At 33.0% G+C, this 26,633-nt stretch overlaps 1 protein-coding gene across 6 annotated transcripts; it reads left to right on the top strand.

Annotated features, from left to right (window-relative positions):
- The first annotated feature begins 4,911 nt into the window (after window positions 1-4,911).
- On the top strand, window positions 4,912-19,250 carry LOC120079539. 6 transcript variants are annotated; one of them, XR_005482258.1, is made up of 11 exons: window positions 4,916-5,980; window positions 7,903-7,994; window positions 8,090-8,790; window positions 15,277-15,347; window positions 15,795-15,884; window positions 15,980-16,174; window positions 16,271-16,351; window positions 18,011-18,137; window positions 18,541-18,717; window positions 18,817-18,874; window positions 19,073-19,250. XR_005482258.1 is itself a non-coding variant. In XM_039033753.1 (10 exons), exons 1-9 carry the CDS (start codon window positions 5,618-5,620, stop codon window positions 18,681-18,683), a joined length of 1,863 nt encoding a protein of 620 aa, XP_038889681.1. In that variant the 5' UTR covers window positions 4,916-5,617; the 3' UTR covers window positions 18,684-18,717; window positions 18,817-19,250. The 6 variants fall into 6 exon arrangements, 3 of the variants coding, with proteins under 3 accessions (XP_038889682.1, XP_038889681.1, XP_038889680.1); XR_005482257.1 differs by having other exon boundaries at window positions 4,917-5,980; window positions 18,541-18,728; XR_005482259.1 differs by lacking the exon at window positions 7,903-7,994 and having other exon boundaries at window positions 4,913-5,980; window positions 8,079-8,790; window positions 18,541-18,728.
- The last annotated feature ends 7,383 nt before the right edge of the window (window positions 19,251-26,633 follow it).

Here is a 26,633-nt window from a genome sequence, read left to right on the forward strand (position 1 = left end):
ATTGCGTTTATATCAAATACAAAGTTGGCCATATCCATAGTGTCACTAGGATAAGGTACCCAACATTATCCCTATACTATAGACCCTTTAAGCTTTATCTTGAACATTGATCCCTGTATGTCTCCACATACAGTTCGAGATTCATAAGACAACCTAGGATGTTAGTTTATTGGATTTAGGGTTATTAAGACATTATTTATATGGAGAGAAGATGCGGTTCGAGACTCATAAGACAACCTAGGATGTTATTTATATGGAGAGAAGATACAAATTTTCACATACCACAACAACCTGAAATACCTCTTTACTCAGAAGGAATTAAATATGAGACAACACAGATTGTTGGAGTTAGAAAAAGATTATGACTGTGAGATTTTGTATCATCCAGGCAAGGCGAACATAGTAGTAGATGCTCGTAGTAAAAAAAAACTAGTAGAAAGGCGATATCCAACTCTTAATTCCTCTTTTCCCTACACTGGCTCGATTATTGGTCTAAGATATACCTAACTTGCAAAAAAGAGAGGCAATTCTAAGATAAGGGTTTAAACTCATGCACCAAAATGTAATGGACATTTCTTTTACCTAGAGGGATAGCTTTCACACTCACACCGTAGGGAACCTATCACTCTTTTCTCGCGGCCCCTAACTAGACACGATGTAGGTAGCTCTTTTCACCTCTATCCATGCACACACACACACGTTAGTGAAGGTTATGTTAATTTTGTTATGTTAATTCTGCAAATTTACTTTATTCTTTTTTTATGCTAGCAACTTTTTTTTCTTTTGTTAACATTAGACCCTTTTTATTCCCAATGAGTAGGATATCATCTACATAAAGTACCAAGAAAGCTACTTTACCGTTAATGATTTTCTTGTAGACATAAGGTTCATCAACGTTTCGGTCAAAACCAAAAGATTTGATCACAATATTGGTGAGTTTTCTTGTGAATCTTGGTTACCCATTCAATTTTAGTTTGGATTTAACTTTACCCAGTGATTTTGGATTTGAACTCTTAAGTATTGGTAGGTGGCCTAGAGTCGCATTGTTTTGGGAGATTGGAAATGATTTTGAATCCCAAGCCACACTTTGGGTAAAGTTATATTGGATTAAACTTTGGTTAATTTGATGATTGGTTAAGGCTTAAAATTGGGTTTATGTTCTAGGTTTTAATTCAAGGATTTTGTGGAGATTATTGCTTTACTAATGTTTGAGGCTTAAAATTGAGGTAAGTAATCTTACTATTGGAATCGCCATTGAGCCAGGCGACATAAACTTATGATAATGTTTGGTTTACTTGGACATTGTTCGGAAGCATGACTAATTATATCTATATAATAGATTTGCAAGCATGAAATTATTTGCATGTGTTTGTTATGAAATATATTGTGGGACTCTGAAACATGTACCATGAGTTACATTGTAAATGTTATTGATGATACAAATGTCATGATGTGAAAGTGTCAGTTGCCCTCTTAACACCATTATTGGACATAAATGCACAGTCTGACCCCGATAGTGGGGTTACTTATTGAGTTTTATACACTCTTTCTTATATTATATTTTCAGGTAAGGGCAAAGATACGCTAACAAATGATGGGAGAAATTCGTGAGTTGTGCTATTGGAACTTGTTTTCAACACTTCCGCATAAATTTCATGTTTCTCATATTATTTAATGTTTTGGAATTAGATCTTGATGTTGGACAACAAATTTTAAGTTTTTAACGTTTTTAGGGGACCCAAGAAATAGTTCTCGATTGTTTTAATTTCTCGTTTGAAAGTAGTTTCGATGTTGTCAAATTTATTTTTAAATAAATTTGTGCACCATGGTCGTTTTTGTGATGATTATAAATTTTCATTCATGTTGTAGTGACCATAGTAGAGTCCTTGAAAAGTTTGGGTCATTACATTATTTTATAGGACACACTGCATAATCTAATCAGTCTATAATTAGATACCTCCCTCGTTTGCTTTAGTCATGGTAAAAGATTTGAATCACGCTATTTTTTTCTCCAGTTATTAGACTATTATTACGAACCTTTTAAAAAAAGAAAAAATATTTGGTTTAAATTAAAGTATGAAATTAAAAGGGTAACCAAATGATTTTAAAAAAAAGTAAAAATATAAATTATTGATTATTAAATCATTAACATGAAAATCTAAAAATAACAAAACACTATTTTAATTTGGATCGAAGTAGTTATATGATCAAGTGGTAAATCTTTTTATTATGTATGGATGTGATCTAAATCATAATATGAAACATCACAATCTAACCATGAATATATGTTTGAATGAAAAGGCACACAATTTGCCTCATTGCAACTATTTGAGTTGAAGTGGTTACATGACGTAATGATGTATCCTTTTATATTTGAGTGTAATTTAGATCATAGGTATGAAATATCACAATTTAACAAATATCAATCATGTCACTTGCCCATTACATTTTATAAATTCTTATTTTATTTTCACCTTCAAATAGTTATGGTAATTTGAATCTACCAATGCAGAAGACTGTTTCATTAATTAGAATCTTTTTAAGCTTTTTTCTATGTATTAAAAAAAAAAACTATAAATTTCACGTACATCACGGGTTAATTTCTAAAAAGTAACTATAATAAAAAGGAAAAGTGGTATAATTATTGATAGTAAATTACAAATTTAGTTTTTGTATTTTCAGGTTTATGTCTATTTGATCCTTAAACTTTAAAAAATGTCTAGTAAGTCGTTGAACTTTCAATTTTGTATCTAATAGGCTATTGAACTATAAAAATGTCTAATAAATCCCTCAACTTTCAATTTTATATCCTATCGATCCATGACAAAAGTTTTAAAAAATAAAACTAAGTGATCTAGTAGATAAAATTGCATTTTGTGACTAGACTATAAGATTTCAATTTTGCATTTATTGTATCCATAATTTATTTTAAAATTTTAAATAGGTCAAGGACCTATTAGACAACAAAAACAAATTAAAGGACCTATTAGTTAAAGACTTTTTAAAATATGTTAACTTATTGGACATATAATTCCAATTGAATACAAAACAAAAAGTTTTTGGAACTAAACTTTGATTGAACTTTATTGATATAAGATAGATGCTTAAAGCTTAAACATAGGGGTGAGCATCATGAATGAGAAAATTGAGCCAATCAATTAAAACTGATCAAACTAACTTCGATCGATTGATTTAATGGTATATGCCAGCTAGGGTTGGTAGGCAAGCTCAATCAACTAAACCGATCGATATTTGAAAAAAAGAAAAAGAACAAAGAGGCAAATACAAATATAATAATTCCATTAAAAATATTTATAAAAATCATACCATGAAAAAAATTTTACAATATAACAAAATTTAGATTTTACTTTCAAAGTCTAATAATGATAGACAATATAATTAATAGGAGTTTATTAGTGATAGATCATATTACAAAAAAAAAATATACAACAAATAGATTTTACAATATTTACAATTATTTAAATATATTATTATATATTTAATTATTATCTCTGAAACTACCCCCTAATCTATGTAAAAGAAGAAAAAAACAACATTGACGCTTCGATATTATATTGCTGCAATTATGTCATTAAATTGAGAAAGACCATTTGGGTTTTTACTCTTCCCAATACAAATTAGGATTATTATTGAAAAAGAAATTTCTTTTTTCTTTCCACTTTTCAATCTGCAAATTATGATTACTATTTTTTTTAAAAACTATTTTTTCTCTCTCATCTTTTCCACTCTCCCTCCTCTCCCAATGTTTCTAGATTCTTCTTCTTCTTCTTTTTTTTTTCTTTTTATCTTCCCATTTTCAAATTCTCTCATCATTTTCTTCTTCTTTCTTTCTCCTCTCATTTTCTCTGTCTTCTAATTTTCTTTCTCCTTTTCTTTCTTTTTCTACTTCAATATTTTTTTTTTCTGTTCAGTTTCTTTTTTTTCCCCTGACTATTCGTGTGATCGATCAATCAGTATTTTCACAAGTCCAAAATCGATGGTCGGAAAATCGACAAGTTATATATATATATAATATATTATATATATATTATATATATATATATATATATATATATATTCACATTATCTAAGTGCTATTATGACATCCACAATTAATACTCATCAATATCAAAATAAATATTCATATATTTATTGATGTACAATTTTTGTCATCCAAGAAACCATGAAGACCATTTAACTTTGCTATTTGCTACATTCTTCTATTCTTTCGAAGTTGTAATATTGCCTTAAAAATGGCACTGGAGTAAAATTTCTTTACAGATTCACCTAGAAAATGGAATATGGAATGATGTTTAAGGTCACCTATGATAAGTGGTTTTATTATTCCAAAAGTTGCAATGTCATCCTTAATATTGTATAAACATTTCAAAACTACGATTGAAGTAGAAATGCTTTAGAATTGTGAATAGAACTTGGAGTCTAGAATGGAAATTTAGACCACCACCTAATCTTGGTCATTGTCCTATCATTCTAGGTATAAACTCGATTAAATAAATTTTACTCAAAGGATCGTTCCAAAAATATGTATGAATTTTTACTCAAAGAACAGTTTCAAAAACATTTATGAAATGTCAAATAATATTGTAACTTTCAAAAGACGAAATTTGGAGGAACCACCAACCTTTAAAATTATAATCAATACTAGGCTTATCTAGTGAGATTTGATTAAATCATCCCAACCTTTAAAATCACACCAACTAAATTAAAACCAAAACTCAATGGCAGAATGAATTGAACTTTTCTTGTTATACATGATATATTTCAAAATAAGAGAGCTTGAAAGGTAATCAAATACAAATGTTTGTGTGCCAACAACTGTATGAATTCAAACATTCACATTATTGAAATGAACAACAATTTAGACCATTATTGAAATTTCTATAGAGAGCGTAGCTTCGAATTTCAATTCAACCAACAGTTTTGTTGTTGTTTGGCTTTGAATTGAAGAAAAAATTTGACTGTTCTACAGACAGAATCAAAAAGGGAAAAATGTAACTCAGAAAGCTTCTCTTTTTGTCTCTCTCTTTCCCATTCTTTTCTTCAGTTGCTCATCAACAACTACGACCCACAAACTACAAAAGAATTCAGAATCAAATGGCAGAAATAGGGTAGAAAGAAATTATAAAAGGTAACCCAATTCCGTTACGATTTCTCAAGAATCCCCATTAGGCCGCCACCATTTTGTTCTTTCTTTTCTCTTTCATTGGCCTCTCACAGCTCATAGATTCTCACCCACGTTTGGTTAAAACAAGGAAAGGATCGTTAAGAATCTGGAGACCCCATACAAACTTTTTTGTTAGGTTTTTCTCGATTCACCCAATAACCCATTTCACTGGTTTAATCTTTGGTGAATTAGAGTTTTTCATCATGCATGTTTGATGGGGTTTTTAGTTTCCTCCATTGTTATCACTGTTCATGATAAACTACCCAAATTCAGAAGTTATCAGTAGTTAGAATTGGACAATTCTGGCACAAAGATCGAGAATTAAAGTTACGAAACCTTCAGAAGAACAGGACAGGTCTTCTTGTAAACCCCACATCCCATTTCAGCTTCTCGAGGTTTTTCAATTTCTGGGTTGTTTGTAAAGGATTGCGAATGTCATGTCCAAGCAATAGCTTCCGCTACAATGGCAGCCTCTGTGCATGCCCACCAGGCCAGCTTCTTAATCGAACCAACAACAGTTGTGTTCTCTTCAGCCGCACTTCCGCCATTACTACAGGGCGGCTCCAGACCTATGCTGTTAGTTTCCCTGAGACCATATTCTCCTTTGATTCCATCAGGAAGATCACACAGTCTCAGGCTGTGTTTCTGGAGGCCACTCTCGTCATGCTGCTTTCTTGGCTTTTCTTCTGCATATTCCTTAGATTTATGAAGCTTGGGGATGGCAGAAATATCTGGTTCAGGATGAGATGGTGGGTTAGCAGATTGGATGTTTGCTTTGCTTCAAGACATTGGCTGGTTAGTTCTCTTAGCTCTATAGCTTAGAATTTCACGCTTAATGATGGAATATATATATATATATTATTTTTCTGACCTTTTCAAGGAAGTTAACGACTCTTCTATTCATATTGGAATGGAATCCTCGTTTTGCTTTGGTTACGTAATGGCTTTAATTATAGCGGTTTTGTTTACACTTTAATCTTTTCCACTGTGCATTATGCTAGATGTTCCCCTGTATTAACCGTTTCAATTTTTAGATAAGAGATAGAATTTGGAATTCAAACAATTCTGGCACATACATTTATGGTTTTTGGTTTGCAAAGTATAAGTTGTGAACTTCTTTGGTTAACCGACATTAATGTACGTTACTAAATTTGATGAAGTTCGTAGACGTTCATGAATTTAGTTATGCAGTTGTTCAATTCCTCAAGATGCAATGTTCAGGATATGAAATGCAAACTTAACTGGATAAAGCTTCAGCAATCTATGTCTGACCATCCAAGCTAAACAGACCGACAATCAAACACTATGGATGATGATCAAGATATGTATGGATTTTAAAAGCACAAAAGGGAGCCTTGGGAGTTTACGAAAAAGAACTCCAATTTGTATGGATGAGAAAAGGAAGAATGATAAGAAAATATCTCTTGGATACTACTGGTTTGAAGCTATAAAAATTGTTAGATACAGAAAATCATTAGAAGTGTCTGGAAGTCCTCTTATTCTCCCAAAATTGGTCGTGATAGCATTTTTCCAATAAGTTCTGGTTTCTTCTTTAATTTAAGGCCAGAAAAGTTAGAGGAAATCTTTAAGTGATTGGGGGATAAAGGTAAGTAAAGAGAGAATTTAGAGAAAATAAGAACCTTTTATTGAAATTTCACAAGTACGTGCTCCTCTTTTCTCGTTTAAGGCAAACACTAAAAAAATGCTTCAATGTTGAATGGAATCTGTTGAACAAATTATTTTACAGCATTGTAGATGACAGCAATTTAGGAAGAGATGGTTCTGCTTTTCCACATGATTTCTACCCAAAATGCACCAATCTGGAGAAAGCAGGGGACTTAAAAGAATTTTCTCTGTACCTTAACATTTGTTAAATTTTCTTTATTCAAAGGTTTGAAAAAAAATATTTTGACCTCTAGAATTTTTCTCTTCCAAACGATGTTTCAACTCCTAGTAGTAGTAGTAGGCAGGGTGAAAAAATCTGTGGGGGAGGTGTTCAAAAAGGGATTTGACAGAAATCTCCTCTTTTGTTCCATCGATTTTCTATCAAGATTTCAAGTCCATACGTCATTTTGCTGAAATAGGAGAAGGAAGGTCCAGCTAGTAAACTCTACCATCTCTTCACTTTTTAGATTTCTCGTGAGATGAAGATGCCAAGTACTCATCTCTTTAATTTGTAACTCCATAATATCAATGAAATTGTCTCTTTTAAAAAGGAAAGAAAAGAGATCCAACTCATCCAAAGTTGACCAGAGTCCTTTCAGTACCACGTCAAGAAAATTCTTCCCTTCAAACATCAACTTAAATAATTGTGCTTTTAGTTTCTCTTTTGAACTGCTGTCTGTAGTAGCTGTCTGTTCTTTTGAACTGCTGCTGATATAGTAGCTGTTCCCAAAGAGATTTTTAGGGAGGTCATTCTGGTGGGAGAATTAGAAGTCACTAGGCTGGCCATCCAAGTTTCTAAAGATGCTCATGCCACTTTGATTAGATTTAATTGTAACCCCGATTTATGGGTCTTCTTGAATATCAATTCTGTTTCTTTTTCCTTTCATTTGTGATTGTCAGCAGCGCAGAACCTGTTACCTGAAGTTTTGTTTTTGGTCATGCACACTAATTAAGGGAAATTATCATTTCTGGTTTTTAGAAAATTCCAATTCATAAATGTTCTTTCTTTTGTTCTTCCTATTAATTAGCTTGCAATCTTATCTGTGTTGAAGGATGACCAAAAGGTAGTCAGGAAACGTAAAACTGAACTTGGTGGAACATTCTCAATAGCAAGTTGGATACTTTTCATTGGCCTGTTTGCTGCGTATGTACTAATTTATTTATTCTTTCATCTGGACTGTCACATAATTAATTCTTATGTTGGTTTCATATTGACTTGGTCTTTCAGTGCTTTCTCAGGTTGCTTTACCAAATCATATCTAAGAGAAGCATTGAAGTGCATAATGTGAAAGCAGCAAATGCACCAGACTTGATTTCCTTTGTGAATGACATTGAATTTAATATAACCACAGTCTCTACTATGAGTTGTGCAAATATTCGTGGTCTTGATACTATCGTGTTTGGAAATCCTGGTTTTCTGGAACAGAAAGTAATGTCTCTGTCAAATTTTGCAAACTTCTCCTGTCAAAACAGGAGTGAAGGGCCAACTATAAGTGTGAAGTGTGAAAGATGCCGTTTCATTCAGGATGATATTTATATCTCATGGCAGTTTGTTGATCTTCCAAATAATCCTGCAAGTGCTGTTGGATTTGAGTTTAACATATCTGCTAAGGATCATGTTCAAAAGAATCAGGAAAGTTTTGTTAGTGGAACATTGAAAAATCGAAGCAATTTTGATGATACACCAGTTACATTCAGAGGGAAGAATGCAAATATAGTGCAGTTTAACCTATTTCCAAGAATATACAGTAATAAACAGGATTCCAAGCTCATGCAGCCTTTATTTCATGAGTTTGTTTCAGGTTCATCATTTCAAAATACCAATGAGCTCCAATTATCCCTTGAAAATCCAAATGATGGACTACTCAACATCACCTTGTACATCAATCTTCTCTCTTCGTACATCGTTGAGGTACAGAGTCAAAATATTTTGGGCCCTGGTAAGTGTTTTGCTTCATTGCCATGTATAAACCTTTATGTAAGTTTGCACAAACAAGCTGAATTCTTTGAATCGTTTTTTTTTTTTAAATGAGAAACAGTCAGAAAATTTTCATTTATAGTATGACATTACAAAATGGCAAATTTCTGTGAGAGATTACGTAATAGTATTCCACTATGTAGCAAGAGATGTACGACTGTAATCACAAAAAGATGGGGTGAGTTTACACCAAGTGAGAGCAGTATACAAAAGATGATAAAAAAAAGCGAGTGGAATTCATCTCTCTATCTTCAAAGACCCGATTGTTTTGTTCATTCCAAATGAGCCATAAATATGCTTTGATAGTGAAGGTCCACAAGATCTCCCTCTCTGCTTTTAATGGGTAGCCAATAAGAAGCACATTCAATAAAGTGAGAGGGTCATTTGGGAACACTATATGGTAGTTGAAGCATCATAGAATTCTCTCCCAAAATGATTAAGCAAAGTCGCAAAAGATCAATAGATTCATAATGGATTCACTATTTTGATGGCAAAGAACACACCGATTAGGACCTGATGAAATCAGGGCTTTTTGATGAGAACATCTGCAGTATATATGCTACTACCATGACTGACTTCACATAGGAAGAACCAAACCTTTTTTGGGATGGGACTTTTCCAAATATTCTTGTAAAGAGAAGCATTCTGATTGTGTCCTCTAGAGGCCATGTGTAGAGTGATTGACTTTGATGAAAACTGATCAGATTTATCAAGAATCCATCTCCAAGTATCATTCGTTGTAGGGTTGATTGGGGGCAAGAGCATTCCACAATCTCGGTTTTTGTTAGGTTATGTCTCATTCCAAGGTCCCATGCTTGATGGTCATGGTTCTAGCATTGAGCAAAGGAAAGGCCTCTTTGTGGTCGGATAGAGCAAAAAGCCTCGGGAAAGCATCTTTAAGGGGGGTGGTTCCTACCCAATGGTCTTTCCATAATAAAGTATTGCGACCATTGCCAATCACATGAACAATGTTATCGAGGATGAGGTCACTCATCTTAGCTATGTGTACCTAAGGTCCTTTGAATCTTTTGAGCCTATTTTGTGGTTGTAATGGTAAACAATACTTTGTATCAATAAAGAGTCTCCAAAGGGCATTCTTCTCGGTTTGATATCTTCAAGTCCATTTTGCTAATAGGCCATTATTTCGTTTTTTCAAATCAATCAAGCCAAGGCCCCCCTCTTTAGTGGGAAGTTGAACAATTTCCCATCTAATTGAATGGATATTTCTATTATCTTTTTGCCCGTTCCACTAAAGTTTCTCGATTCAATCAATAGCCTTGGATGAAATCTTGAAGATAGACAAGTAATATGTAGGGAGGTTGCTAAGAGTGGCTTGTATCAAAGTAAGCCGGCCTCCTTTGGTGACATGAGTGTCATTCCAACTATTAAGATGTCTTTCCACCTTTTGAATGATAGGCTCCCAAAAAGTAATAGATGATGGTTTCCCATGCAATGGTAATCCGAGGTATGTAGATGGCCAAGTGCCAACCTTGCAGCCATATGAAGCAGCCACTATACTAACCAAGGCGTTATCTAAGTGAATGCCTAAAATCCCATATTTGGCATGGTTGATGCGATGACGGGAGGCTTGCTCAAATGATCCAATAATCTTAAATAAATTTGCCAATTTTTCATCATTGTAGGATGAAAAGAGAATTGTATCATCAGCAAATTGCAAATGGTTGATGTTGAGCCCATAACTTCTAATCGTAAAGCCCTCAATGTGGTCAGCGATCATCCCATTGGTGAGCATTCTATTGAGATGATCAACCACCCAGGTGAATAGGAAAGGGGAGATGGGGTCTCCCTGACGGAGGCCACGAGATGCTTTGATTTTACCTCTAGGTCTACCATTGATAATAATGGAGAAGTTTGTAGAAGAAATACAACCCCTAATCCATCTTCTTCAGATATTACTGAAGCCTTTTGCAGCGAATATTTTGTCAAGGAACCCCAATCAACCATGTTAAAAGCTTTCTCAACATCCAACTTTATCACCAAGCCTTTGGTTTTGTTTTTGATGTGGTGATCAATCAATTCATTTGCAATCAAGGAAGCATCAATAATCTGTTGATCAACCACAAAGGCAAATTGATTTTTGGTGATGGTGTTTGGTAGGACTTTCTTTATCTTTCGGATAAGACCCTTGCAATAATTTTGTAAAGGCATGTGGTGAGATTGATCGGTCTGTAGTCCCCAACCTTTTTGGCATCAACTTTCTTAGCAATCAGACATATATACGTCTCATTGAGGTTAGCATTGATAATAGCTTTCTCAAAAAAATCGAAACACTCTTTTTGATATCATCCTTAAGGATGTTCCAATACTTTTTGAAGAACTCTGAAGTATAACCGTCAGGGCCCGGGGATTTATGAGTTCCCAAATCAGAAACTACATTTTCAATGAATGGGGCTTCCAAGGCATAAGATTGCTCCGATGAGATAGGGTCGCAATTGTCAATGGGAGGAAGATCTCTGCTGCCAATCTCTTTTGTGTATAGATCATGGTAGAATTCAAGAAACTAAGCCTCACTCTCATTGTCATCAAGCAAGCTTTGCCCCTGTTTAGAAAGAATCTCAACAATCGTGTTCTTTCTTTTTCTGTAGGACATAAATCCGTGAAAAAGTCTACTATTATCGACCCCCTCCTTGATCCATTTAATTTTACATTTTTTTCATCCAACTAATTTCCTCCGAGAAAGATAGATCAATGAGTTCGGCTTTAATAGAAGTCCTTCGGAGTTGTGCAGCTTGGTCGAAACCATATGCCTCTTCATAATCATCCAGCCTGCTTAATTCGGTCACCAGATCTGTTTTTTTGGTTTGTGAGCAACCAAATGTGTCTCTGTTCCATATTTTTAGTATTTGCTTGAGATTTTTCAGCTTTTGAATAAAGCCATGGCCAGCCTAACCATTTATACCGTTTGCCACCAACTGGAGAGCAGATTGGTAAAGGAATGTTGTTCCATCCACATATTTTCAAATTTGAAGTTACCAGGACCCCATCTCTGCCAAGAGTCAAGTGGATCAAATAGTGGTCAGATGTTGGTCGAGGACGGTGTTTGACAATGCCACTAGTGAACTTATCAATGCACAAGCCCGAAATGAGAAATCGATCAATTAACGTCATCACTGGTGACAATCTAAAATTGGACCATGTATACTTGCCATTTGATAGGGGAGGACCTATGAGATCGCCACCAGTGATGACGTTAATAATCTCATAGCCACTAGTGATGATGTTAATAATCTTAGTGAGATCACCAATATGGTAAGACATAAACATTTTTCTTGAGGTTATTATTGTTATTAGCTCATAGGTCTTTAGATCTCCCAATGAGCTCTTGAATAAGCTTGTTATTCCTCTTTTTCCACTTATTTATGAAGAATGAATACTTTAGTTTAGGTAACATATCCATGTCTTATTCTGGACAGCAATCAAGGCTCTAGGCACTAACAAAACTCCGGGCCCGATGGTTACACATCAAAATTCTTTAAAAAATCATGGAACACTCTAAAAACTGATTTAATTAGAGTGTTCCAAGATTTTTTTGAGAATGGAATCATCAATGCCAACGTGAATGAAACTTATATTTGCCTAATCCCTAAGAAAGTTGATGCCAAGAAGGTGGGAGATTATCGACCTATCAGCCTCACTATGGGCGTATACAAGATTATTGCTCGGGTTCTATCAAATCGCTTAAAAAAAGTCCTTCCATCTACTATCATGATCCACCAATCGGCCTTTGTGGAAGGTAGGCAAATTCTAGATGTTTCATTGATTGCTAACGAAATCATCGAAGAATGGCATGCAAAGGAAATAAAAGGGGTGGCCATCAAGCTAGACATTGAGAAAGCTTTTGACAAGGTGGATTGGGATTTCCTTGATGAATTGTTAATTGCAAAGGGTTTTGGCACAAGATGGAGACAATAGATCAAAGGTTGCATATCTACCACAAACTTCTCCATCATTAAAAATGGCAAACCTAGGGAGAAATTTAAAGCAATTAGGGGCCTTAGACAAGGTGACTCATTATCCCCCTTTTTGTTCATTATCACCATGGATAGCCTTAGCAGAATCCTCACTTTGGCGGATACAAAAGGTTTTATTAGCGGATACACTATCCCAAACTCGCCTCACAACATCAATCACCTCCTTTTTGCTGATGACACTCTAATTTTCTCCATCAGCAATGAGAGGATGATCCAAAACCTCTTCAATTTAATCACTCTTTTTTAATATGCTTCCGATCTCAACATCAATTGGCAAAAATCTGAATTTCAGGGCATCAATTGCAAGGATGATTGGGTGGTCTCTATTGCCAATAGATTTGATTGTAAGGTTGGGATATGGCCTACCATATATTTAGGTCCGCCCCTTTATGGAAAACCAACCACAGTTACCTTTTGGCAGCCAATTTTAGACAAAATTAACAAGAGACTTCATTCTTGGCAACACAATTTCCTTTCAAAAGGAGGCAGACTGACCCTTCTGAAAGCAACCCTATCTAATCTACCTGTCTACTACTTATCCCTCTACCGCGCCCCTGTGAAAATCATTGATGCCATTGACAGATGTTTTAGAAACTTTCTTTGGTTGGGTCACAGGGATAGCAAATTATCTCATTTATTAAAATGGGACAAAATGAAGAAATCACTGGATGAAGGAGGAGTATTGGGGATCACTGATGTAAAACAACAAAACAAAGCGCTCCTTGCCAAATGGATTTGGCGTTTTCATACGGAAAAAGAGGCCCTTTTGAGGATGCTTATCAAAGCCAAATATGGATCACACCATTTTGATCTCAAGGCTGCAGAACACAAAAGAATATCAACCAAAAGCCCTTGGAAATACATCCTACAACAAACGGACCTTATCTATGGAAATATACAGTGTGAGATTGGCGATGGTTCCTCCATTGCATTTTGGACAGACTATTGGCTTGCTGGTTCAGCCCTCAATTAGACCTTTCCTAGGCTCTATCGGCTATCTACCACAAAAAATATTTCAGTTAAGGAGGCTTGGAATGCTACAACTTGTTCTTGGTCCTTAAACTTTAGAAGAAATCTTAAAGATGAGATTGAAGAATGGGCTGCTCTTACTCAACTTATCCCAAATCTAAACCTTACTAATAGAAAGGACCAATGGATATGGAAGCTTGGCCACACGGGTTTCATTACAAAGTCTCTATACTCTTCCCTCATATCCAACCCACTCTCACCATCGACTGGCCTTTTCAGGAAATTATGGAACTGTCCCTGCCCAAAGAGAGTAAAATTCCTCCTATGGGAAATCACTAACTCTTGTCTAAACACTATGGACAGAAACGATGCCCTTGGATCCACCTATCTCCCTCTTGGTGCTGCCTCTGTCAAATGAACAATGAGGATGCCCAACATGTCTTCTTTGATTGCCCCTTCTCTAGAGGGATATGGATGGAAGTCTTTTCCGCTTTCAACTGGTCTGTGGTTCCTCCAAATGATTTGCAAAATTGGCTTCACCTACTGATCGGCTGGACTCCATTCAAAACTGACAAAGAATGCCTCTGGTTAAGCATCACTTGTGCTGTAATGTGGAAGATTTTGGATGAAAGAAATGCTAGAATCTTCCAAGACAAGGCTAAGACAGCAAAGGACCTTATTGATACCATCATACACAATGCTTTTTTTTGGTGCAAAGATTTACAGGCTATACACATTCACAATTTTTCTTTCCTTGTTGCAAATTAGAAACACCTTTTGCACTCCCTTTGAAAGGATCTTTTTGTACACCCTATGATTGGGGTCCTCATGTACCAATGGTTATCTTCGGATTTCTTTTAATCAATGAAATTGTTTCTTATCCAAAAGAAAAAAAAAACATATCCATGTCTTATACTCTGACATTTGTTGGGCATGTGTCAAGCATTTGATAGCATGGTAGATACCGTTGGATAGAGTTGTACAATTGAGATATGACATTTGTATCCAACATTTGATGTCTGACATTTTTAAGCATATTAAATAAATAAAGATAAATCATAATATATGACAAAATAATAGATTTTGAGAGTGAAATTCATCATACTTATTTCCAAAGTATACAAAGGCATAAACTATCACTGTAGATTTCCTCGATCAAAATTATATATGATTAGAAAAAGGTAGATTCTAGTAAATTTGTCATTCCTTGGGTCGTTGTCCTAGATTTTCAAAAAATAACAAGTCATTGTGTCTGTATCCTATTGTATCTTTGTGTCATACATGTGCCCATGCTTCTTTGCCTCTGGAAATGACTCTTTTATGTATGAATGTCAGATTCTCCTATCAATCTATTTGAATGTTAATGGTTAGCTTCTGTAAAAGATTAACCAGCATTCAATAGACCTTATCTAGTAACTAATGTTTATAATGGCAAATGACTAGCATTGTGATTGGTTGTACTATTTGTCTGTTTCTTTGTTATGCAGTTAGCTTCCTTGCAGATCTTGGTGGCCTATATTGCATTAGTGTTGGCATTTTCTTCTACCTTCTGGTGCAGGTAAGGCTTTTCCTCAAAAAGTGAAACTGAAGCTTGTAAATAATAATTAATACATTTTATGTTCTCAAACTTTTTATGCTATCATAATGTTCCTCTTCCAGTTTTGGATTTTGCAAGAACTAGTGTCAAATAGCACTGATTTATATATATATATATATATATATATATGTGTGCGTGCATATTTACCTAATAAATATATAACACCTGTTATAAGTTGTCATCATAGCATCAGACATTATTTCACAAGTGAGCTTGTTATTGATATTGATTTAATTTGAAATGAAAAGGAAATCATATGAGAAATGACCGATTGTTATGGGAGAGAAAATTAGCTCCCTTCCAGTTTCCCTCTCCCTAAAGCATAAATTGTGACAATGAAACCAAGTATTGCTTCTTTCTCCGAGATTGAGTAATTGTTTCACTTCACTAACTTGGGTTGTTTTATAGTTCGAGTACAGAATCAAAAAGCTCCGCAATGAAGACAGTGTTATGCGTAAAATTAGAAATCGAAGAAAAGCTCAAGAACATTGGAATAAGGTGTTTCTTCATCTCTCTCTCAAGTTATTATTGATTTCTGAAACTAAAGCTCTTGAACTATGATGGGTGCCAAACTGACTAATTTTATTTTCTAGTTGAGGAAATATGTAATGTATACATGGGGTTGCAGCGCACTGGATGATGTTTATAATGATCCATCAAAAACATCAAGTTGCCCCAACTGCATTGGTCAATCAAGTCATAAGAATGGATCATCGCGCAAGCGAAGGTTGAGTGGAAGTAGTACTGCTATCAGTTTTAACGTAGATGTGAACGGATCTACCAAGAAGGTAATGTTCTTGTAGTGATCTGATTTATTTTCTGAAATTGTCCCTTCAAGTTTCTATCTCTTCCAATTCCAAATTGATTGGACTTATCATATGCAGACTGCTAATCAAGATATGAAATCTCCGAAGGCAACAGCTGCTGACCAGGAAATGAGAATGATAGCAACCAAACAAGAGCTAGTGAGTTTCGCTGTCGCTTGGCATGAAAATTTTGACTAAGCAATTCTAATCAATCTGGTTCAAAAATTTCTTCATGTTTATAATTCCTTGATTTTTTTAGGTTACATGTTAAGTTACCACATTAATCTGAAAATCTTAAGCAGTGTCAAGTAAATCTAACTATCTAAGTTTATTCAACTCCTTACCACTCTTTCATATGTGGGGTTGGTAATTAGTTTCTACTTTCTAGTTGCTATAAGAAAAGTACAAACGCGGGCACAAAAAAAAAAAAAAAAAAAAAATCCTAATGAACAAGAGAACTATAAAAATTATGAAAAATCATAAAAAATGGATAACTACACAAAAGTTAAGTGTGAATTCATAGGGAGGTTAAAAAATAAGCCACCTCTAAATCTTATCCTCCCATGGACTATCAACACTTGATAAATTCTTCTTTTCTCCTCTGACAATGTTTCACAAAAGAGTGGAGAGACTGGCTTATCACGATAGCTGGTCTTTATCTTGGAAGGAGGATCCAAACTAACCTCCCGCAATATTGCCTAACACCTTGATCTTGGAATCATCTGAGTTGGATTCTGTGGAATGTGGAGTTCACACCTTGATCTTGGAATCATAAAGATGCCAAATGTAAACAACACCCCCTAGCTACGCAAGGACAAAGCTACAGAGGATTATTTAATAACCATTATCAACTTGCATAATATTTTGCAATAATCATTGGGACTAATTTATTGATTACAAATTTAATTTTTGGTTAGAAATCAATCAAGAGAGAAGCCTTATTATTGAGAGAGAAAAGTTGAAAAACACATACAATCACAAACTAGTAATCAATTTCTTATGTGGAGTGAGGAGGTTGAACCTTTGATAGTACAAAGTTACATCAATTGAGCTAATGCTCATGTTGGCAATAAATTATTTATCAATTACAAATAAAACATTTCAACTTTTCTCTCTCAATAATGTTTTATTGTTATCAATTAATTGCTCATATGTGCAGTAAGTTTGACGCAATAAAGTCCTTTGTCCCTGTTTAAAATTGCACTGCATCAACAGAAGAAAAACTCTTTGATGATCAAGTTCTCTTTCTTAATTTGTGGATCCTTTTGGCTTGAGATGAATACGATTGTTCTAATCATTCCTATAACCTGCAGTCCCAGGATCAGAATCTACTTGATTACATGAAATAAATATTTTGACTTGATTCTCAAGTGTTGAAATTAGGTCTTCTTAGGGTGGAGAAAGACTCCTTACAAGTAGGGTAAAAAGGAAAAACAAAGACACTAAGAAATATTAAGGATTGATGAGAAAAACAAAGTCACAATGAATATTTTAAGTTTTAAGTATTGGTTAATAACATTTAGTGGTAAAAAGGAAAAACAAAGACACTAAGAAATATTAAATATTGATGAGAAAAACTAAGTCACAATGAATATTTTAAGTATTAAGTATTGGTTAATAATATTTAGTGGTAATATTTATGTTTTAGCACAAGTCCATGATTGATGAGAATACATTTTCTTCTTTTTCCATCATTTACATATCCTTCATGCTACTTAATATGACCACAATCCATCTGGCTGATGTACAACTTGCCAAGTTATTGGAATTTTAATGTTGAATCACTAATCATATCCCATGTCCATGTTCTCCCTCCAGCCTCTGCACCATCAAGTACTTGGTTCTACCTATGAGAAGCAACAAACCATTCCATTCAAGGGAGATTCTTCACAACCTTTAGATTTTTCTCATCCTGAAGATATTATTCCGCCACCACCCTCAATAGGTAATTATCGCCGATGTTTAAGAACAGTATCTGGTACTTCCACTCTTCCTCTGCATTGTCCACCATTTATATTTTTCTTGTCAAGGAACATAATGCTACCCTTGTGATAAGAAGAGAATGGATTGGATTAGTCTTGGAACATGTTTTTGTTAGGAACCAAGGTAGTATGGGCTGCCTTTGTTCCACATTGGTTAGAATGGGATAACCAATGTGGTACTTAAGTGGTTTGGCTCTCTCACCCCAATAGCTGGCTTTTGGGATGTGGTTCTCCAAAGTACTCAAGTACCTAACAGTTTTTCATTGCTATACTTAAATCGTGAAAATTGATCTTTTACTCCAGATTTGCGAATGATTTATGCTTGAATGACCATGCTCAGAGTTGTTTCTGGATTTCCTAATGCAGACTTTAAAGATAGTTCTGATATTGACATGTCTGATATCATGAAGAATATGAAAAGTTTGTATGAGTATAACGTATTTCTTAGAGAAAAGCTATTGTCAACTCAATCCGAAGTTCGTGCTTTAGCAACCAAGTCTGCACTGTAAACAAAGCGCTAAACATAGAGCACATGTATATCCAGTAAGCAAACGGTACACTTCTGATACTGTACTTCAGTAACCTCCATCAAGATTTCTCCCCATGATACTGATAAGTCTTTCTTTCAACGTCTCCTTGTAGAACTTTGCAACCAAGATGGTTTTCTGAGAGAGTTGAATCACAAACAATATCTTGAGAGGTTAGTCCATACGTGGTGAGGGAGAGCCATAATTGACTCCCAAAACAAAACAATGGAATCATATTTTGTTGACATATTTGTTATCTCTTCATCCATTCTGTTATCTTATAGTGTTTGATAGTATATCCCTAGTATGTAGGATTTACTGCTACCACTTTGTGGTGTAGTATTCTTGTTTATGTAGTTCGTTCTTTGCAGGCACTCAGATAACCGAGAGAGATCTTGCCGATGTACTTTACTCTGTTGTAATATTGTTGATATTGGTTTGTACCATGAGTAGAACATGTACTGATGAAAGAAAATCTGTTTCTGCATCTGGTGTTGTATTCTGCTCAATATTACATCTTGCATTATTGAGGACTTCAATTGCTTCCTACTTAAAGTTTTCACCTCTACTATACTAGTAATGGCATTAGTTGGTTGATTTTTGGGGACTCTATTATAAAAGAGAATGCACAAAAAAGGGTAGATTGAGTATTCTCACATCTAATTTAGATATATTGGATATTCTACTAAATATATATTATTTATATATATAAGGGGAAAAAGAAAGATAATGGATATTCATGCCCATGATCCCAAGATAAATGAAGAAACCTGCCATTTGTAAAAGAGAATATAAAGGGCTGTTTATGCATGTTTTCGAATTCTTTTAATTTGATATATTGTTGTTTTAACTATAAAAAATCAGTTAAAGAAACTTTTTTTTTAAAAAAAAAATATTCTGATTATGTTTGTCCATCTATCTCTCTCACAATAAAATTTGAGCCACAAATTTTGTTAACATATACATGTTCGTTAAGTTATATTCGCTTATGCTTTTGCTTTCATATTTATTAACTTAAAACTTTTATATATTTGAATGTATGCTTAGAAGGCATTATTAATTTGAATGTATGCTTAAAAAGCATTATTAATTGTATATGAAAGATTAAATTATTAAATTTGTGTTTGTTTAGTTTTTGAGTTTTATAAGTATTTAATAAATTTCGTGAGAGGAGTCTTTCATTGCTACTTTCAATTGTATTTCGAATAGGTTTTTGAACTTTTAAAAAAGTTAATAAATTTGAATATTACTTAAATTTGATGTTCAATAGATCTTTTAATTTTCAATTTTGCATTTATATAGTAATTAAGATGTATTCGACACCGTTTAGAATTTAAGGTTCTAAGTGTATATAAAATTCAATTTTATCTCCTTTAGACCAATTAAATTTAGTTTAAAGAAACATTTGGTCTCCAAACTTTTGTGAATGTAGAAATTTTGTTTAGAAATATTCCCTAAAAATTTAGTAAATAACAATTTAGTCTTCTACTTTATAATTTGCAATGATTTAATCATATCGTAAAAATTATTATTAAGATTTAATAGAAAATTTTTACACATGGATCTGGGATCAAATTTATTTATAAACAATAAAGATTGAGTCCTTGAATAATAAAAATTGACACTTATTTTTCATGAGATGTTCATGTTGTTAGAAATTTTAAAATATAAGGAATTGTTATTCATTAACGTTTATGGACTAAATCTTTACAAATTTAAAAAGACTAAATCATTACTAACTAAAGTTCAAAAGCTTAGGCCCCATTTGATAACCATTTGGTTTTTTGTTTTTGTTTTTGAAAATTAAGTCTATTTCATTCACATTTCTGACCATGTTTTGCATCTTTTTAAGTACAATTGTTGAATTCTTAGCTAAATTTCAAAAATAAAAACAATTTTTGAAAGCTACTTTTTTTAGTTCTCAAGTTTTGGCTTGGATTTTTAAACCATTGATGAAAAGTAAATAACAAAAGAAGAAATTTGGAAGTGGGAGTAGTGTCTATAGACTTAAATTTCAAAAATAAAATGATTACAAAACGAAGCCTAAATTGTTACTTCAATAAAAGTTCAAATACCAAAGTTGTTTTTGTAACTATTAATTTATAATTTTTTTAATATGTTAAAAATCTATTAGATACAAAACTAAAATTTTTAACCTAAATTCAAAGTTTCCAGTCGTAAAATTAAAAGTTAAAGACCTCTTTGATAGTTTTAAAAGTTAAAAAGTCTAAATGAACATTACTTCAAAGTTCAATAGTAAACTTATAATTTAAGTTAAGGTTGGTTGCATAAATAACAATCAAGCCTAAAATAATAAAAGATGTAGCACAAAAATAAATATATTAAAGATACGACTCAAAATTACCGTAAGATATCACTAATAGTAGCTATCAGTGATAGCCATATTGGTAGATGACTAAAAAGTCCCACCATTTCGTGCTTATTCTTCCGATTTTCTTAAATTGAAAGCTATCACTGATAGCAATTATCGGTGATAGCCACTGATAGCTACTATAAATTGTTATCATCGATAACTTTCAATTTGAAAAATATGAATACAACCTTGAAATAGTAATACTTGAAATATTAACTTTCAATTTGCTATAGTCATCATTGGCTATCATTGATACATTTTCATCAATTGGAATCAAACTTGAGTATTAACACTTAAAGCTATCAATGGCTATCAGTGGTAGATTTTAATAAATAGTTATCAATTTTGAAAGGAAACTATCAACTTTTAAAGAGATAAACATTTAAAGTTATAAGTGATAGAAGTCTACAAATGAGAAGTCTATAAGTGACTATCATTGATGCCTACCTAAGTCAAATCACCAATATCATTAATATCATTCATTTAATTGATATGTACCTAAGTCATATCACTGATATACAGATATCACCGGTAGCTTCTATTAGTGAATATCACTAATAGCCTCTATCAATGGCTATCATCGATAGTTTTTAGCAATGGTTATCAATTATAGACTTTCATTAAATGGAATCAAATTTTATATAATTGATATCATCGATATATGAATATCACCTAAATTCCATACTGATATCACTTATATCGTGGTTATCGATGATAGCTTCTATCACTGATAGCATGTCATCAGAGATAACTTTTGTCATTCCTTTTTACCGTCAAATAGTATGTTGTCATTGATGGCTTCTATCACTGATAATATGTTATTAGTGATAACTTCTAGGCAACTCACTTATATTTTAGGTCAAGATTCAGCTTTATTAATTAATTAAATTCACTAAATTGGCTATCAATGATAGGCTTCTATAAGTGGCTATTAACTGTGAAAGAAAATCATCAAAGATTAAGTTATCAATGATATAAAATATTAGTGGCTATCACTGATAGACTTTCATTAGAGACTTGATTTTGAAATATTAACACTCAAAGTTATGAATGACTATTATTGAGAAACTTTTATCATGATTATCAATAATAGACTTTTATCACTAATAAACTTATATGCTGATATCTATCTAAGTTTGGTATCACTAGTACATGAATATGATCGATATCTATCTAAGTTCTATCACTATTATGACTAATAATGATGTTACCAATACACAAATACATAAATTATTTCAATTTGTGCTCTTCATTTTGGGTCATCTATGCCATTATTTCAAGTTTATTACTAGTAGACTTCATACTAAGTCCTATAAAAAGAAAAAAAAATTACTGACCCATTTGATAACGTTCTCATTTCTCATTTTCTAAGAAATAAAATTGTTTAATAACTAATATCGTTTCTTATTTCAAACTTTTAAGAAATGTTTCTAAAAATGGTGCAAATTTGAGGACTAAAAAAAGTAGTTTCTTTCAATTATGTTTTCATCCACTATTTATATTTAACATTTCATTTTAATAATCAAATTTGATTATTGACTTGTTAGTATCAAATCACTTATAAGTGTTGGGTTCAAAACTCAGTTTTATAATTCTTCTTTTTTTGAAAAAAAGAATAAAGAAAAGAAAAAATGGGAGAAAGAAAAAAAATGAACAAAATAAAAATTAATAAAATGGAAGAAGACATGCAACAAGATAAGGAGGACATAATTAAAAATTAGAAAAAATTCAAAAGTTGACTCATCAACACTACCATATTTACAAGTATTTCAAAAGGTGCTATATTTTTAGATTTTTTCCTTATTTTGTTATCAATTTGTATGAAAAATCAATTTAAAGCTCAATAAGCATTCATTTCTTTGGTCTTATTTTTTTAAAAAAATATTTTTTAATCGAGCATGCACTCTCTTTTTTCTATTATATTTTAAATTAAAAAAATCAAATATTGGCAATTGCAAAGAGCAACTATTTCAAGATAAAAGTAAGCAAAGAATAAAATAAATAATTAAAAAAAAAAACATCAAACTTGCTCTATAGTTCCATAAGGGGGTGTTTGGCGCGTGATAAAAGCATAGAATTGAGATGAGTTGAGTTGGTAATTATTATATGGAGAGTTAAATTGTCTGTGTTTGTTGTGCAAAGTTGAGTTGAGTTGGTAATTATTGTCTGTGTTTGGTGTGCAAAGTTGAGTTGAGTTGAGTTTGGAAGTCTGTGTAGCGTTGAGTTGAGTTAGAGTATCTGATGTAGTTTTTTATGAATGAGATTGGTTTTTTTTTTTCATTTTTTATTTTTTAGTTTTATGCTTTGCTATTGTTGATTAATTTTTAACTATACACCTATTTACTCAAATCATTTATGACATAAAATAGATAATCTCAATTTTTTATCTCAATTTGTAGAACATAATAGATTATTTTCCATTATTCTTTTGAAAAAACTGTAATAATATTAATTCTCTTCAATCTGTAAAATATATCACTAAAATACATTTCATATTGTTGCTTAATTACTATTGAATTGGTATATTATATGTATATATATTGAATCTCGCTAACTTAACATTATTATTTCACATATCGTACACATGAACGTTGAATAGCTGGATAACTTAACAGTTTATTTTTATATAATATGGATTGTATATCTGGAGCTGAAATTGTACCTAGGATAATTACCTTCCATTTGATAATGATGGTGAGCATGTGATGTAGTACAAAAATAATATCAACCGATTGAACATGTGGCCGTTTAAAAAAATCACAAAATATATGATTTTTCAGGTTGAAATATTAGGTGGTTAGTCTAGTGGGTCCGAGCAAGTAGGCGTGTACAGTACCATAACCATCTGTCTTCTGGTACAGCTAGGAAGAGGTTTATTTTTTGTATGTCCGTACTAATTATATTAATCAAGTCACATCTATCATCCTTAGTGAGCCCTTCAATACTAAATATGGCTTGAACTACCTCATTTCAATGTCCAAATTCCATCTCATATTTCTCGGCTTGCCACGCAACGAGTCTGCCCATGTCGCTGATTGCATATCAGCGGTTGATCGCATGATGTCGATCATTTCATTATGGAAGGTGAGTCGTTTCCTCTTACTCCCTCTAGATGGCTCCACTGATACGCTCACTCTGCCGGTGGAAATATCTGGTACACCTGCTCTCAACGTGGACATATCTCCTTAATCTTCTTCCATTGCATCCTTAGGCAGTTAGGTTTGTTCATTATCAGGGGTAGGGTATTCTTGTGATCCTAGCCAAATCTCATCTTCCATTTTCCAGAACAAATTTGACACCATCACCACTGGTGGCTCGCAATAGTGCCTGGTTACCCTATCCTTCCCAAACACACTTGATAGTTCATCGTAATGGGGGAATGACTTGTTCCACAATCCCTTCTCGTTATGATGACTCTGCATTCGTATATGGGAGCAATATTAGAAATTATACAAAAACAGGTTCGGTGTCAAGTCAAAAATAAATAAATTAAGTAATGGTCAAATCAATATTAATTTGGTGGTTGAGCTAAAAATGACATAAATTCAACATAATATCTCATACAAACTAGAAAGCCTCCGGATTTAAAGAGCTATTTCATTGGAACAAATCCAACTCCAAGCAAATAAAATAAACAGTTTCAATACTTCTAAAATTGAAGTCAATTTTAAATGTACAAAAATTAAATTCATTTGAACGTTGAAAAACAAATTTAATAGAATGAAGAAAAAAATCAATTCACTCAGAAAACAATTTGAAAGGAAATAAAACTAAAACAGAAATCATGCTCAAAAGATAAGGAAAAACAAATTCGAAGGAAATTAAAAAAAAAAAACCTTCATCAAAAGATAAGGAAAAACGGAGATGCATGTCATTTTTTAATCTAAAAATCATAAAGAAATGAAATTAAAATAGAAATCATACTCAAATATGAGATTGAAAAAATAAAATTAAAATAGAAATCATAATCAAATTGTAAAGAACAAATCATCATCCGCCTTCAAGGGAGAAAAATAGAAAACAAACCTATTCTCGGGGTGGATTGACCCCACCAAGCTCCAATGACATGGTTAGTATCTCCTACCAAGAATTAACTCACCTCCAATTTCGATGGAAAAGCATAAAAAAAAGGGCAAGGGAAGGACACATGATTTAATATTGAAGCGGCAAGAGGAAATTTGGATAAAAAAAGTATGGATAACAGTCAGGAAATATGTACAGATATCAATAGGGGAAAGAACGGAGACGAATTTAATACAATATAAATGAAAAAAAAATACAACTCATTCGAGCTAGTGGAAACAAAAGTAGACCGTAATTGCAAGAGGAACAAAAAAAAACTATAGGGTTTGTTTTGGACAATCCGGAATCCAAATCGGAGAATAGAACTTTCGACAATTCGGAATCGGAAAATCAAACATGGAAGGAAGAATATCAAACATGCAAAGAAGAATATCAAACATTCATGAGGAAGAATAGAGACGGATTTAGTACAATATAAATGGATAAAAAAAAATATAACTCATTCAAGCTAATGGAAAGAACAGTAGACAGTAATTGTAAGAGGAAGAAAAAAATTATAAATGTTAGCTTTGGGCAATCTGGAATCGAAATTGGAAAATAGAACCTTCGACAGTCCGGAATCGAAAAATCAAACATGGAAGGAAGAACATCAAACATACAAGAAAGAACATCAAACTTGCAAGGAAGAATATCAAACATGCATGAGGAAGAACAGAGACAAATTTAATACAATATAAATGGATAAAAAAAGTATAACCCATTCGAAACTGTGGAAACAACAGTGGACGGTAATTGTAGGAGGAACAAAAAAATTATAGGGGTTTGCTTTGGACAGTCCGAAATCGGAATAGGAAAATAGAACCTTTGACAGTCCAGAATCAGAAAATCAAACATTGAAGGAAGAATATCAAACATGCATGAAGAAATGAAGATGGATTTAATACAAATCTTCAGCGTCGAACAAAGTAATCGGAAAAAAAATAGAAATTTGAACAAGAAAAAAAAAACTAGATCTACTATAAAATAAAAAATAATTAGATATACCAAGAAAATGGTTAGATCTACCGAAATATCGTTAGATCTACAACAAAATCGTTCGTATCTACCCGATCTAAGAAGAAACCAAAGAAGAATATCAAGAATAGACATAAAGAGAAACCAAAAAAATCATTTTAAAGCAACGACGTACAGAGAAACCAAAAAAAAAAGACATACAAAGAAACCAAAGTAGAGAAACAAAGAGATGAAAAGAAATACAACCCATTCCAGCCAAAGAAAGAACAAAGAGACCAGATGAAGAAGGCAAACCAAGCGACGAAAGAAAGATGAGAAGAGAGAGAGGTGATTAATTACGTGTGACGAGAAGAGAGAGAGGAGGCAGAATAATGAATGAACTTGCAAATGAGGCATGAAACGAAGAAAGAAAACGAGGGGTTAAATGATGGATTTAAAACCCACTATTTTAAGTTAAGCATACATCAAACAACGGGTGGGCTTTTTAAGTCCAACCCAACTCAATACACCCATCAAACATG

The sequence above is a fragment of the Benincasa hispida genome, chromosome 6 (genome assembly GCF_009727055.1).
Source record: "Benincasa hispida cultivar B227 chromosome 6, ASM972705v1, whole genome shotgun sequence".
Lineage (NCBI taxonomy): Eukaryota > Viridiplantae > Streptophyta > Magnoliopsida > Cucurbitales > Cucurbitaceae > Benincasa > Benincasa hispida.

Bases quoted from the DNA above. Each gene is read 5' to 3' on its own strand.
- LOC120079539 (XM_039033753.1), top strand. From the start codon at position 5,618: ATGTCATGTCCAAGCAATAGCTTCCGCTACAATGGCAGCCTCTGTGCA. The intron at 5,981-7,902 runs GTTAGTTCTCTT...TCTGTGTTGAAG, and splicing joins TTGCTTCAAGACATTGGCTG to GATGACCAAAAGGTAGTCAG. The intron at 16,175-16,270 runs GTAATGTTCTTG...TATCATATGCAG, and splicing joins TGAACGGATCTACCAAGAAG to ACTGCTAATCAAGATATGAA.